This window comes from Battus philenor, unplaced genomic scaffold (genome assembly GCF_028537555.1).
Source record: "Battus philenor isolate CCGP_79_NKW_IND1 unplaced genomic scaffold, ilBatPhil1.0.hap1 SCAF_2, whole genome shotgun sequence".
Lineage (NCBI taxonomy): Eukaryota > Metazoa > Arthropoda > Insecta > Lepidoptera > Papilionidae > Battus > Battus philenor.
In genome coordinates, this window is record NW_027181682.1 from 14,390,177 (window position 1) to 14,406,759 (window position 16,583).

The following is a 16,583-nucleotide window of genomic DNA, read 5'->3' on the forward strand; positions in this document are numbered from 1 at the left end:
GTTGATTGGAAATAGATTTAAGAAACCTTACAAAACTTTTTGATGTCAATTAAGCTATATATTCAGGCCATTAAAACTTAAACACGTGTAACAAATTATCCCATATAACAATGTTGATAGAAGGTAATTAAACACTAAGTTATTGTTCGCTGATTTGATGTAAAAGCGTCACGTTAACGCTCTTCAGGTCCTTTTCCAACGCAAAGGGTTATACCTAAGCCCTACTATTAAAAAAAAGACTAAATAGATTGTTAATGAATTTTAATATCAACCTTGTTCTAAAATGTAATGGATATTACACCGTTACTTATTAAAACCTACCATAATTGCATTCGAAACGAGTGGGATTTAGAGCGTTGAGTAATTTATACAAAGTTATTACTAGTATTTGTTTTCCATAAACGATTGTATTGCCTTATTAGTGCTCAAGGATTTGTGTCAATATTAGCATGTTTTATAATAATGTATTGCGACTATTTATTAAAACCTGACCGCTCTATTTTAATCTTTGGTAATATATAATTTAAAAACTCATTGGAACACAAATTTTTTCATTAAAATGTCACCTTAACCGCTGTACCGCGCCATAGGCATGCATGTGGTTCGCCAGGGGGAGTATCGGTCACTTCCTTTTGTCACTCTATCTTTAACGCTCTTATTTCGCCGAATTATGCACGGTACAGACATTTCTTCTTATCAGTAGTACACTCTTGTCAGAGGTGGTCGTGCCCTGGTCGGTTTTGGTACCCCCGCTGCTTACGCTATACGTCGCCATGTAGCTAAGTGTTTGGCAGAGTGAGAATATCCATTTATTAAGTATTTAGTAGCAGTTATAGTGAGATCTGTCCATCCTGCTGAATAGTGTCCGCGAAACCGCCTGCCTTCTACTTTGCCTTGCACCATCAAATGATCTATTGACTTCATCACGGGTTACATGTCCCGCAACTTGATGGATTCGTATTCGGACAATCAACGATAAACTCCCTGTATATTGAGTTCTTTGAGGATAGAAATGTTGGTTATTTAATAGGCGGAACTTTGGTGGCAAAAGATTTTGCCTAGTAGTCTTGAATGGTATGATATACAGCTTGTAGGTAGATATACTTATTAGTATTTTTTTTAATCTTTTTGAGAAAGTAATTTACATAACTTTATATTCATGAAAACCTAAAAAGTCTCTTTTACAGAAGAATTAAAAAACCACACAAAAAACGCGTTTCATAAATAAAAACAAACTGTTTAAAACAGCTAGATTTAATTAATTTTCGTTTAGAGATTTTTAATCGATTCGTTCCGGATTTTATTTCCGATTGCGGAAGTAGTTAACGATTCAGTTCGGTTCCTATACATATTTAATGGAGGCATTGACAGCAAACAAACACTGCAACACCTGTTCGGAAAAAAAAATGAAACATACTCTGGTTTTATATGGAACGGTAATAACATATGAAATTATTTTTAAATTATTTAAAAAAAAACGTGGCGAATATCGATGAAAGTATACAAACAGATATAAAAAAAACTTGATAATTTTTTTTGAATGATCAGCATTTTGATTTTTTTTTTGCGTACGGTATCATCTGATGGAAAATTATACGGTTTATTACTGTAAATTTTACAATTTTGCGCCACATTTTCGCTAATAACGTTGAAATATGAGATGGTGTAATTAGCTACCTAATTTCCCCAAATCTTAACGCAGTTATTCTTACATTACTATTTGACAAACACACTAAATGATAAAACTATTAAATGGACCTCACAATACGTATCAGATAAAGAATATTAAATTGTCTGCGATATTTTTAAAAATGGAATGTAATTTTTTTAATAATTAGGCAGCCAGTTCAAAAAACGCAAATATGATCTTTCCACAGTCGACTCGTAACAAATAGATAATGTAAAATGACAGCAAGCGTGCTATAAATGTCAATAATTTTGGTCACAAGAAGACGTTTAGATTAGTTAAATTAACCGCAATATGTAAGTAAAGGAAAGCAGTACATTTTTATATAAATGCGGATTTCTACTCATTATTTATAATAAGAATTTTGGTATACCATCATCATAGTGTACGGTTAACAGTTGTAATTTAAAAATCGAACGCAGATTGTCAAAAGTTAGACTTATGTTACAATTGAAGAAGTATTGCCTTTAAAAATTACTAAAATAGATGTGCAATGAAAGCTCTAAATTTGTGTTTTTTTATCTTTCGTCGCCGTTTCAGTCCATAGACGCCCGATCAATGCATATGCCTATAGATGTAAGGCCGGTTTAAAACGAATTAAACCAATCGGTTTAAAACGAAAAAAACCGTTTAAAACCGAAAAAACCCATTTTTTTCGATTTTAAACGTTTAGTGTTGACGACTATGTTTTTCTTAAATACTTTTGGTTTTAAACGTTTTAATTCGGCTTTTTTACATCTATACATATGCCTACCCGAATGTTATCTATGGAGGTATTTATCATAGTCTCCACGCTTGGCAGGAGGGTTGGCGACCGTAGTGTGGTGTTATGCAGAGGATGCTATTCTCCATCCTCTGCATACTTGTTTGTGTGCAGTGGCAATCCCATATAATTAATGCACAAAGTGTGAATTATATAAGAATGTAATCTGGGTATCGAACCCGCAACTTTCGATTGCAAGTCTCAGTTCTCTATCGCTTCTTCGCGATCTTTTTTTCCTTACAGGAGATAAAATCTTTAGTTGACAACTTATTTGTCTTTATAGATAAATAGTATCACTTTATATCAATATTCTCTCATCAAATATCAAGAAATAATATAATAATAAAGTCGTATATTTAGTTTGTAGGTGAAAGTCCTACGTTGCGCTTATCGGTCTCGTGGTCTCGACTACATAAAGTTAAGCCCTAGCGGCCATCTGTACTGCGCGCTGTGACTTGCCCACTGCTTCTTCATATTGATAACTTGCTTTGTTTGGTTCGTCTATATATCTCCTCATTCGTAGAGAAATCTCGAGCATAAATCTTTCAATGGCTTGCTAAGCGATTGTAACCTTACCAATAATACCCAGAGTGAGAGACAATGTTTCGTGTCCATCAGTTATTACTGATAATTATTACTGGATAATGTACAAAGTAAATAATACTAAATAACGTAACTTTCCTTACCTCAAGATTATCAAAGTCGACTTTGATGAGCCTCCGCTGCGGTGGCGCGTGTGGTGTGACGTCACCGCCGCGCCGGACTTCCCCGCCGCCCGATCCGCTAACCGGTCCGCTCGTCGCTGTAACAACACCTTTATTTTACATATGTTCCGCTAAGAAGTTAAGGTTATTAAGAGGCGAATACGCAACGAGGGATCTTTACTACATGCTTGTACGTGTCGAATATGTTGTTTCTGGTCCTTGGACGTGTTGTTTTTTTGCAATGTTTTCTCACCATTTGCGAGAAAATAAGTATATCTATCGGAAATTTAGCCCAGAGTTAAAGCCATTTTAACAATATACGAGTAATTAACAGTTCGTAACCATTTGATTGCACTGCTACAATATGCAGTGATTAGTTTATAATAAGCGATAAATGAAATACACCTTTTTATTAAAATTATGGAATAGATATACTTGAGAACGTTTATCATCCATTAACTTTCGTGTTATTGGACATAGCAATTTGCGGTAACGTGTAATCAGCTAAAACGGGCAGCCATGACAGCTGACAAATTATAGGGCTGCACCGACTGCGATATATTACGGCGCGGCCTTTTACTTTCGCTGTCCTTCGCACAGTCACGACCGTATCACATACCACTCGTTCCCTTTCATAAGGAAACGTAATATTTATCATTTGACATTTGTCCGCATCGAATTATTCGGCATTAGCTAAAAGACTGTACTGACTGTACTGCCAAATGTTATTAAACTATTGCATTTTAAAATAAAAAAAGTAAAAACAGAATTAAGTAATCATTTTATTTAATAGAGTATTTTAATAATAATAATGACAATATAAATTTTCAGCGCGCGAAAAACCTGCAAAATTTAAACCGAACTGTCAAAAATGTCAGTTTCAAATGTCATTTCATTATCTAAAAATTATTCGAGGATCCGCGTGATTTCCTAATTTTTTTTTATTCTACGAAGTATTTATGAATTTGAATGAAATCGGTTACATCTTTTTCTAGTAATGTTCCTACTTCAGGGATTCATTTTTATATATGCAGATTGACTTCAAATGAAATCACATGCTATGTCTATTGCGCTAGACTTAGTTTTTTTAAACGTGTTATTAGACTTAGTTTTTAGTAATTTTTTTAAAAGATTCTATTGTTATTAGTTTTCAGTTATTTTTTTAAAAGATTATATAAAGCACATCTTAATTTATATTATTTGAAAATAACGACCGAGACGTAAATTTTGAAACCTTTAATATATTCTAAAATATTTTCAATTAAAGAATGTGCTGGTGTGCATAAAACTAAAAAGCAAAATATGATGCTAATGCTAAGTAAACATTACGGGAGAACATGTTTAAATTACCTTGACCTCAACGCATTATTACTTGGTTGGTATTATTAATAGTTATCTGGTGCATACTCTGTTTTTATTTGTCATAGACTAAAAAATACTGAGCCCGTTTTTAATAATCTGTGTATAAAAGTATATCTGTTTTAACTGCAACACTTATAATAATGTCTTCGGAAACCGATTGATAATTAGATGGTAACACGATAGTATCGTTTCGAGAACATTTATGGCAGTCACGCGAATATTAAGCAGTTATGTGCTAATAGCGTTATTATAGCGGCGTGCTATAACGGGGTCAGAAGGCGCCACGGTTGCGGAGCCCTGATTAGCCGCAGTGCAGCTTAACTGCGATGGAAAACGACTTTCCGACAGGTCACTGCACTTAAGCTGTTTACTTTTAATCCAGTTATGCGATTAACACCGTTACAAAATTAGCAAGGACGCTACACCGCTGTAGCATTGCTATTTAAACGCGCGGAGAATGCTATTTTTTTAACATTTTTAGCAATTTAGTTCTTATACGTTTATTAATATTTTGGCGAAAACAGCTTTGGCAACACTTTTAACTAAAAAAGTGTTTTTTAGTAATAATAACATGAATAATTGTAAGGAAATATAGAGAAACTGCAGAAATTAAGTTCCAACTGTAATATTGATAACAGAACTTTTAATAATTTTCCAAAGAAGATAGAAATTAACAGATTACATGTGTATTAATATGTATTAAATTAAAGAACACAAAATGCTGTTCGACTTTCAAATGGGGCTACCATTTTGCCGCTGTTCTAAAAACTAAGTTTTAGTTTTTTTTAATCACAACATGAATGTTCTTAATTAAAAACAAGTATTATTTTATTTCGATTATTTACGTTTACTCAACCCTAATGGTCGTTTTCTGTCTGGGCCTTTTACGGGCTCGCGCAAAAACAATGGAGGAAATGGCCGTCTACGTCTCCGTTCTTCGCGGGAAATTGAAAAACAAAAAAAAGTTAACCGATATTAAATACGCAATTGTACAGTCTTGACAATGGGGATTCAACGGTTTTTTTGCACCGTTTAAAGTTGCTGCTAATTGAAATGGTACAATTGAAAGTCATTATTGTGAGAATTGATGTTGTTTTTTCGGTATACATCATTCCTCGAAGAATGCGCAGGTGAAAAACATTTCAACTTACCTAATTTTTTCACAAACACACTTTTTTATTTTCAAACGTGATCAGGTATTATGTCAATCATGCTTTTTAAAAATTAAGATTCACGAAACATAAATTTCCGCGATGAGTTGTTAGTATAATTTATACTAGCTGTATGTTTCGTAGTGATTTATTTAATTTAATTACTTCTGAAACATAAATGATCTGATTTTGTAAAGCGCAAAAATCACGCGTCAAAATAGTGCACTCTTTTATCTTAAATAAAAGAACTATAAGATATTCATAAAATTAGTAATATGCAAAAGAAACTGTATCCATCAAGTTGTTTGAAACTTCGCTTCATTTTACAAATGAAAATATAACACATAAATGGTTGCAGTAGGTAAAATCTTTAAATAAGTAAATGTATTAGACGTATCTCATTCGTCAGCAGATTTAAAGCCTTTACGCCTATTTCTAATTACCCTGCGATCACTCTGATATATATGTTGCATTAATTTATCATATTGACAGATGGTGAAAAATAATTAATTTTAATATATAGTTATCTTTGTTATCTGATTGATGAATTTTGAATTCTTAAACCATTGATTTTTTTGTATAACGTACATTTATTAACAGCAAGTTAGCTATACATCCTTTTAAAGTTTTTACAAATATCACACTGTATAACTTAAGTCTAGTGAACTACAAAGTTTAAAACGACCACCAACGTGCTAAGTAACGTGACAAGGTGGTTGTTAGATTATGTAAATGCAACTAAGCCAGTCGATTTCCTTCGCTTTGGCTTCTTATCACGTGGTTAAAGTACAAAACGTGCCACACTAGTGAATCCATCCAATAATGTTTATATGCGATGTATAATTTAATTTTATACATTAAAAATTACAACTTATGATTTATTTATTTGTGATATTTCATCGGAGGGTACTAACATGGAACTCTTTCAAACGAAATAAAATTAAATGATACATTCAATTGCACAAGTGCAAGTGAGATATAAAAGACACAAGTAATGTTTATTAATTTTTTATTTATATGTCACTGTGTGTCAGCGTTTGAGCCGTGATAGCCCAGTGGTAAAAGATCGGAGGACGCAGGTTCTTTTGCCTGGATACATTCTTAAATGACCCGCATACCAAGCGTGGCGGTTATAGTATATCCTTCATAGGTATCTGTGAGTAAGGTGTATGTCAGGATTTTTTAGCTTAGACTTTTAGGGTAAGTGGATGTGTAACGTGTTTAGAATGTACTTCCTTCTATAAGTCAAAAATTTTATACATATGCTCTTTGTTAGTTATATATATATATATTTATATAAAAATATATATATAAATATATTATGTATATACATGTGTAGAAATAATACTATATTTACACATACAGCGATAATCAAAAGTATACATATCTACTGTTTGTCCGTGCTACTTGTATTGTATTTAAATGAACATGAATAATTATTACATATTAATTTATATTACAGTAGAATTAATGAAAAGGAAATGGCAGCTTTGTAAAACACATTTAAAACATCCAAGTCTTTTATAAGGCTTCTAAAGAAGTTATTTAAATCAAAACACCTAATTATATCTGAGGAAATATGTTGATAAAGTTTAAATAAACAAAGTTTAATTTAAACTCAAATTACAAGTCGATTACGGTGCTTAAAGGGCAGGCTTAAGTTTGACGTATATTAGAACGAACTATGACATTTAAATCAGGGAGGTCGGGGGACAGGACTAGAGTAGGTAAGAGGGTGAGAGAGGAGAGCGATTGTTAATAATTCGTTCATATGGCGATTAGTATCAAGGTGGGCGAATATTAATAATAGACCTTTACTATCAAAGTCTAATTATTTTTACATTTGATTTCGTGGTTAAGAAGGCATTATGGTGGTACTTTTGAACACATAAATAAATAAAAAAGCCTTTATTGCTAAGAAATAATAATAAAAGTAATATGAACATCGGCGGATGATAGCCAATTCTTTTAAACTTATCTCCCAATAGAGACCTGCATTAAAACTTGCATTCCGCCATTTTTTTCTGCGCGCATCAATGTTGGACATTTTTAATATCACTTTTTTATATCCTATTCTATCTTATGAACTACAGACACCTAAATTTATTACTTTAAGCCTGTGATTTAATCTATATCTTATAGAACAACATACATAAAGACCACATAATCTATGCGAACAAATACTACGACAAGGTCAACGAAATAACAATAATTAAATTTATGAATATATCACCGCCCCCACTGAATAAAATGATAAGTGTAAAATCGCTTTTCAGGAGAGACGAAAAACTAAATATTGATAATATCTCAAAAATACCGCCTCCATAAAGCAGAGAAAATATTTATAAGAGCATAATTGTATTTATTCTTAGGACGCCAAACAGGAGTAAAGTTTTTACTTACATCGTATAATCTTTTTAATCTTGTTTGTACTTTACCTTGATAATTTAGAGAAAAATAAGATATTTTTATCTATCTCCGCCATTTTAAATCTAAAAAATTATGGTAAAAATTGACAAGATGTATTGGAACTCGTAGATTACATTATATATTAAATATTTAAAAACCCGATTAAAAGATTTTTTTTATATGCGGTGGACGCGGAAGAAAGTGGTATAACAGTGAAATATTTCTATAACCTACTGGAAGATTTAGATCTGTAAGGAATTAACATCAGCCTTTTTATAGAGCTAGCTTCTAAAGCAGCATTGTAGGGAACATTTAACATTTGGACAGTGAAGATGAACGCCAATGCGACTCATTGCAAAGAGGCCACGCTAAACCGGTCATTACGTAAAGAATCTAGTGAATATATTCGGGTAATAAACTTGTATGTATTGTGGATATAATACATACGAGACATCTTCAGTTTATCGACTCTCTCGTTACTGACAATCATCTTGTTAATATGCAATAACTATAAGATATACTAATGGAACTATTAAGATGTGCTTCAAATTTAGAGACGAGAGTTAAAAAAAAAACATTTTTTTTAAATTGCTCCCAAATCCTAAGAATATGAAGTTGAAAAAAAGAAACAGACGTAGAAAATCCGAAGGACATAGTAACTAGCCGGTGGCTTTATTGCATCAACGAAACATTCCGTTCGAATTGGGCGGTGTCAGACCGCTGAGAATTGCACGATACGCTGAAACCGATTCAGCCTCAGCTAACAATCGACTCTAATTATGAACAACTGATCTCAAATCAAAGCGTGGGATTATTCTGAAAACTACAAACGTAAATAATAATATTTAACATATAAATATTTTTATTAGATTTCTTTTGACAGGAAAAAAAAATTAAACATCGTCCGTCTTCTATACGGATTATATATCGTCATTATCAGCTGTAGACGTTAACAGCTGGACATAAGCCTCTCCCATGGATTTACTATAAGTCCAGTTAGAAGCGGCCTGCATCCAGCGTCTTCTGAGAACCTGAACAAGGAAGTCACCTTGTGGGTGAATAGACTTCCAACCTGGCGCTAAACGGATACACGCATATATTTCTGTTTAGTATATGATTTAAGTATCTCTAATATTAATTACTTTCCAGGGTGCTATAATTAAAACATATGTTACAGTAGCTTGAGTTTTTATCAGCTGTACATTTTAAATCCATCATTAAAAAGGTTTTTATGCGTTTACTATTATCATATAAATATATATTTAATGTTCAAAAAAATCTTTATAAACACTGGTATCTAACAAGAAATATATTTAAATTTTATTCTTTCATTATCACGGAATCTTAATTGACTATTGTTAAATAATTGTACAATTTTTTTTAACGGACATATTAATTTTAATGATTAATAATCAATTTTAATATCTTTTCACAAGGTGAACAGATGACTTTCGTCAGGCCGGCCTCTTCCAACTGGTTCTATAGGAAATCTATAGGGTAGGCCTATAGTAGTGGACGTCTTCGCGCTAAAATGATGACGCTGTTGATAAAGCTCTTAAGTCACTAAGGCCGATCACCAGGGAGTGATCTAGCGTAAAAGCAGAGGGGACTTTACCTTGGACTTTCACCAGCGTTTAGATCCGAAGGTGCCCGAAAGGTCGAAATAATGAAAATTTATCAACGTACATGTAAATATCTAACTTTGTAATATAGTAGATTGTAGCAACAAGAGCCGAGGATAATAAGGGAGTTCTCAGGCTTCGTTATTTACAAAAGAGGTTTCGGCTAAGTGCCATCTAAACTGCCCCTCTAAATCCACGGAAGCTGCAAAACACTTGGGCAGTGTAGTAAAGTAAAAAAACAATAAAACACTTCTACCCACATTAATAAAGACATAATGGATGGATTACATCTTTAATTCCACTTATATCACTAAAGATATAATGTTTCATGCAATAATAAATTAAACGAAAATCTATTAATAATTCGTAACGAACCTTTTTACTACGGCTATAAACTGAGGAAACTATTACTGTATTTTTTAATATCTAAACACGCATTTCACCAGTGATTGTATTTTTAAATGGATTTCGTTAACCTTGAAACGAATTATGCCAATATTTTTGCATTACATTTGTGTATATGACAAATGAAAGAAATAGAGTTTTCTCTGACATTAAAAAATGCACGGAAAATATTCTCAAGGAATACTGTTATGACTCATAAGTGACTCATTCTATGAGTGTATCCCACAGACGTGTATAATAGGGGTAAATATGTAGGGTTTATAAATAAGCTATTTTAAAATAAAATAATTGTTACTTGCAGGATAATTTGTAATATTAAGGCTTTAAAAGAATTAATGTATAGCTCATTTGTCCGCAGAAAGGTTTAAAAAGAAAAAAACACCTATTTCCATGCAACATGTACAAAGTGATCACTCTGAAATTATGGTTTTCCGAATAATCAGAAAAAAAAGTCTACTGGGACACATGTGCACAATAATTAATTTATTGATTATTGTTACATTATTTATTATTTCCGACACTGTTGATTTTATGTACGGTATACCATATATTAATTAACAGCAAATACATAACACCTTTTTCAAAATACATTAACCTCTCTTTAAATATTTTACATTTATAACCTCAAAAATCACCTTTCTAATGTCCCCATTTTTGAGACATAGGCCTTCCCTCCAAGACGCGTAACCAATGCAAATCGATATATTCCATATATATTTTTCGTGTACACCAGATTCTCATCAATCTTTTTTCTTACAGTTTGCGAGCAAAAATTTATGAATTAAAGTTTGCTGTTTATATGGAATCTAACCTGCTATCTACGATCGTGCTATTCCAGTCTATCAGATCGAAAAAGGTGATTGTTTGAAATGCAATTAAGATATCCATTGATAAAACTAGGTATAAAAATGTTACTCGTCATAGTGGTGGCGACGCTCCCCCAGTAGGCTTTGTCCTGAGCAACGTCCAAGGCCGGCTCCTCGGGGCTTCGCACCGGCTCGAGGAGTCCCGACACCGGACGCGTTCCCAGCAGCAGAGCCGCCGGCGACACCCTCGACCGACGCAGCTTGACTGATCTTTATAACTAGCTGGTTGACGCCGACCAACTTTGTTCTTTTTTTAAGAGTTCAACAGTACCGAATTTAAAACGCAGTCTATTCAGCTTTTTATATTGTCTTAATTTTTATATTTATACTGGCCGGTTGACAACCAATATTTACGTTCGTTTTTTTTAAAATACCAATGGTACTGAATTTACACATACACAAAAAAAGTATATTGCGTCAGACAATGTAAATAGAATGTTTGCTTTTGAGAGTACAGCGCGGGAAAACACTACCACTAACTGAATTATAATAATGTTATAGTTGAAATAAGAAACACTTATTTTAGTAATGTTAACATTACTGTTTTAATGTTATAATGGGAATAATAGTTTTAAAATTAGAATCCGTTACACGAACGGTTTGTTTTTATTAACAGCCAGTCAAACAACACAAAATGGCATTGACCTGAAACCGAGCTCTCCCGTGCTTTACTACTCTGTATCAAACACACACGATAGCACTGCGACACTTTTGCTTTACTACAATTCAAAAACAGAACACATTGTTAAGCTCTTGTTGTGTGGCACAATGTTAAATAATATTTAAAACGAAGAATATTTATTTTTGTTTTTTTTGAGCTTTTTTGGCGGATGTAAATATAAAGCGCGTGCTTAACTTGTGGCGAACAGCGCCATATTGGTTGGCAGGGGTGGCCCTGGTTCCCGCATGCGCTCTAACTCTCGGAGGGTGGATTTTCAAATGTCACTCACCACGACATAGCGGTCATTGTTTTAGAAAACCCGTTATGCTATATTCGACTATATAAAGTTTTTTTTTTTATTGAAAAAGGAACAGATGTTTGATTAAACAGCACAAGCAATGAAAACAGTTAATTACTAATAAAAGCATAGTTTCACCACTTAACGAGACAATTAATATATATTATTGAACATAAAAATATGTAGAGCGATGAGATTAAAGCACTTTGAAAGTTTTACGGAAAAACTAAGACAAATATATACAGGGTGATTATTTATAGGTGTTACAGCTTTGTAATCATGAATGAACACTTCATTTGTCAAGAAAAAACTTTGAAGCTTTGACACTTATTTACAACCGTTGTCGTCGTCATTTCGACCCAAAGACAACAACAGCAATACATAGGGGGGTAATCGCCACTATGAGTTAGCGAGTTGGGGATTGCAAATTATAATATGTAGTAATTGTCCTATTTTAATTACACGTAAGTTTTCGTTTCATGTCTTGTATGTAATATACTCCTGGCGGGCGGTTTGGCACTTGCAGTGTGATATTGTATCCCGAGAATCAATTTCAATCCTTTATCATTGTACTACTACTGCTATATTTCAAATGAACCTGTATAAATCGATCACCGAGAGACTGGCCAATAACAGCAGAACAAACTCTGCATGAAAGCTTTTACATATACAACCAATTAATTTGTAAAGTACCATGTCAATTTACATCTGCGATATTTTGAAAGAATTTAAAAATGTTAACAAACATCAAGAGCGTCGGCATAAACGTGAACGCAACGAAATTGAAAGGCATCCGTTGTAATTAAACCGGAAAGCAAAGGATTTCGCGCGATTTTTTTTTGGGGATGCGTTCATCTGTGGTATTCATTTCAACAATTTTTGATTGTTCCTCATCAAATAGTACATATTATTTATTTATTTATTTACTTTATTGGAGATAAACAGTAACAAGAGGCAGTAAGAAAGTACAAACTTAGAAACTTAGAAATATAAAATTTGTTAAAATTGTTACCTAAGAACTATCTAACTATTATAGTCAAACAATGACAAAACAAATAAAAACATTACTAAACAGGGATCAAAGATCCAGCGCAAGCTGTCACGTTCCAATGATGTTTAAATTGTATTGTGTGTACTCAATAATTTATGTACCATGAAGCATTGCAAGAAAAATATAATCATATTATTATTAAAAAAAATCGTACGACTTGCATTAATGTTTAAAATCACTAAGTAAAATAATTACTCTGAAACAGCGACAGACCAATAGCGTTCGACAATAAAAAGTCCGTTGCGCTAATCTAACATATAGAATGATTATAACATTGGTTAAATATTTTTATATGCGTAATACCTGCAGAATAACCAAGGTCATTGACGTAGCTTTAAGAATTCCGTCTGAAGAGGCAATGGATGGGGCTCGTGCGAGGTTCTCGAATGGCAAGCATGAGCTGGAAGAACTGTTTTGAGTGGGCCTCAGACTAGATAGACTGACGACATACTTACGGACGTGGAGAGTCGCTGAATGCGGGCAGCGCATCGCTCATCGTGGCGATCTTTGGAAGAGGCGACTACCAGCCAAAAAAAAAACAAGAAATACCTTACATAACTACGTCTAACTTAGAAAGCACAGAGCTGACACGTTAATTGTCCTAATTTTATCAAATACGGCGCCTCTAAACCGGAACGGGCTCAAGCCTTTGACAGTTCATGACCCTTGAACAAATACTTCGACCAGTATTTATTGATCACAAAATCGATTTATTAATTTCAAATTGGTAACTATGAATATGATATGATATGATATGACTATGATATGTTACATAAATTTTTTTCCATTTGAAAACGACTTACCAATAACTTCTGGCAGTACAAAGTCTGTAGGGACGGTTAGTTATAAATAAATCTGCGGATTTAAAATGATTACGCCAAAGTTTCTCAATGAAGCCTTAAAAACGGCTCAGTAATTGCTGAGAACAGTTTTATATAAATATATAGACCAGCTTACGTAGGTTGGAAACTAGGTCTCCAACGTCCAATAATTAACTTCACCGTGCGTTTCGCAACAGGCATATTCAGGTCGATCAAGTTAGCAAGTGTAGTTGAGGAAACGTTATATCTGTCGGAAACATCATCCTATTTAATTATGCAAGTTAGTTCCCATGGTTGTTATGAAACAGTCCATGTTGCAAGGCCGCGCGTCTTCACAGATCAAAAGATATAGTTACCTCTCATTAAATGGAGCAATAATTTTTGTTCATATACTCATATATATTGACATACGGTAACAGAAAACTACGATGAAGAAATATTTTAATAATTTTATTCCTGCCCCATTTTCGACTTCATATTTTTTAGACCATCATCGTACTTTGGAATTAACTCACCCTCGGAAATGGAGCCCGTATCCCGTTATATGTTTAAAAAAAAGGTTCGAGGCTTATTAGCAGAATAATTGAAGGAAGACTAGGTTAATACAAGGAATTAACAAGACAGAATGCGAGATTATGTGAAAGATAAAAAAAAAATAAAGTACAAAACACTGAAAAAAATAACTCGTAATCCAAATCCATGTCATAGATTAAGATAGGGGAAACAAATGCACCCGACAAGGTGGCTATTAAAAAAAAAAGGTAAAAGTACAGCAAGCACATGAACGTATTGAAGTCCGAATCGAAGTACTACAAGTGAATGTTAAGGGGTCAGTGTAAACCAGCGAAGTTCAACAATCCTTCCTCCAGTGCTCTCGGGATTTCAAATCTATCCAGATAAATCAGAGCTCTCCACGATGCCGTACCATAAACCTGTAACAATCTGTAGCGTATAGACTTACGTATAAGATATATGCCTAAGTTTTACTTTTGTACATTAGATCTAATAATTAAGCTAGTTCTGCTAGTTCTGCAAGTTCTGCAATTGAATTTTAATTAAATAATAATTTTTGTATTCAGCAATGTCCTTGACCATTCACATCAGGGTAACAAGTAAAAATAACCGTAACAATCAACTAAATGGCTTTAACCAATGATGAGGCGACTTATGATTAGATTATCTTTTATTGATCGCACAGGAGACCTGTCAGTCCGGCCATTCTGATCTCGGTACCACGAGACACTGGCACAAGCTTACATATAAGAATAAAAATATAAATATATAGTATAGTACTAGTTCCTAATGAAGGAAAGAAAAGATATGTTACCATACTTATTAAAACGTACCGACTTCCATTCAAAGAATCTCCGGTATCGTTCCTTAGACGCGGGAAAATATATAAACCTGTATATTCTTAATACGATGTCCGGTTGTTCAATACGTTCATTCATTCATTCACATTCAAACTGTACTTATTATAAACTTTAGATTGACTATTGTAACTGACTTCATTATTAAGGAATTTAAATAAATATATTTATATAAAACTAAACTCAAGTAGAGAACTAAATAACACCACTACTAAACTAAATACGATCCTTATTTATGGGTTTGAATACAGACGGTGGGCTTATTGTTTCGATATTAAAATAACAATAAATTTAACTAAAGCCTGCACAACTAAGCTGCACAAGTACTACAACTTTTAATTTGCGGTAAAGGTAAGAGCAAGAGGTACAATGGCGATACCTCACTGTGACTCATTGAACGATTTGGGCTTGTCAAGTTCCAAACAAACATTAGCAGGATCATTTAAAATTTGCTTAGGTAGAAAGAGGTGTCTGGTCGATAAAGATATTCGTCAATTGATTACAAGGAGGCCTCTTTAAACCTTATATACAGGTCGTTAACCCCAAGCGCAGTACCCGGCCCCTCCTACAACACGATGGTTCTGGCACCCGCAAGAACAATCCACTTAATGCTCACAAATTACGTCTCATCGCAGTTAACTAAAGGTGAAGGAAGACATCGTGAGACAACAGCGTTACTGAGAAATTAATTTCCGATTTTATGGTCGATTTAGAACTTATACAAAGTAACATTTTAATCATAGTAAATTATTATTGTAATGAAATTTTAATGAAAATCAATGAAGAAGGTTCAAAGAATGTTTTCCTTAAATGTTATATATCTTGCTTAATTACGTAACATATTAGAATAACATTAAATTTTGTAACAAATTGATAGCATAATAAAAATAATCATCATCAACTTTGATTCGTAGCCATTATTTAAATAACTATTTTGAATATGCCAGTTGAAGTATTCAATTAATTTTCATCGTCATATTGACGTAACAACGATACGATTTACATTTTAAATGTTCGGAATAAAATTTAAAACTACGTCATTTTCACTAAAAATGGATACGCTTATCTGTGATTGTTTTCTAAAGCCATTAAAATTAAATGATTTCTATTTCCCTCTGTGGTATAAATGTGTTGATTGAACTGTTATGTTGAAGAAAAAGTTAATATAATTACAATTTTGAAACTTTTCTTTGCAATACTATTTAAATATATGTAATGGCTGTATATGCACAAATACCTTTGCCATTTAAATGTTTTTATTAAGACGTAAAAGTTGATAGAATTAAAAAATGAAATGAAATATAAAGAACGTACACTCAAATCCACTCGTAATATCCGCATAGTTACCTCTCTATAAAAATATAGTCTTAACAATTTGCTACACCGTTTATTACAACAATCATATTGATTCCG

General features: G+C 33.1%; 1 protein-coding gene across 2 annotated transcripts in view; it reads right to left on the reverse strand.

Annotated features, from left to right (window-relative positions):
• spir (spire type actin nucleation factor) overlaps nt 1-16,583 on the reverse strand; it is a 220,097-nt gene that overhangs the window by 20,407 nt on the left and 183,107 nt on the right. For both annotated transcript variants that reach the window (XM_068765506.1, XM_068765505.1), the window contains exon 9: nt 3,137-3,252. In XM_068765506.1, coding sequence (XP_068621607.1) covers nt 3,137-3,252 — 116 coding nt within the window. The remainder of the gene's footprint in view (nt 1-3,136; nt 3,253-16,583) is intronic.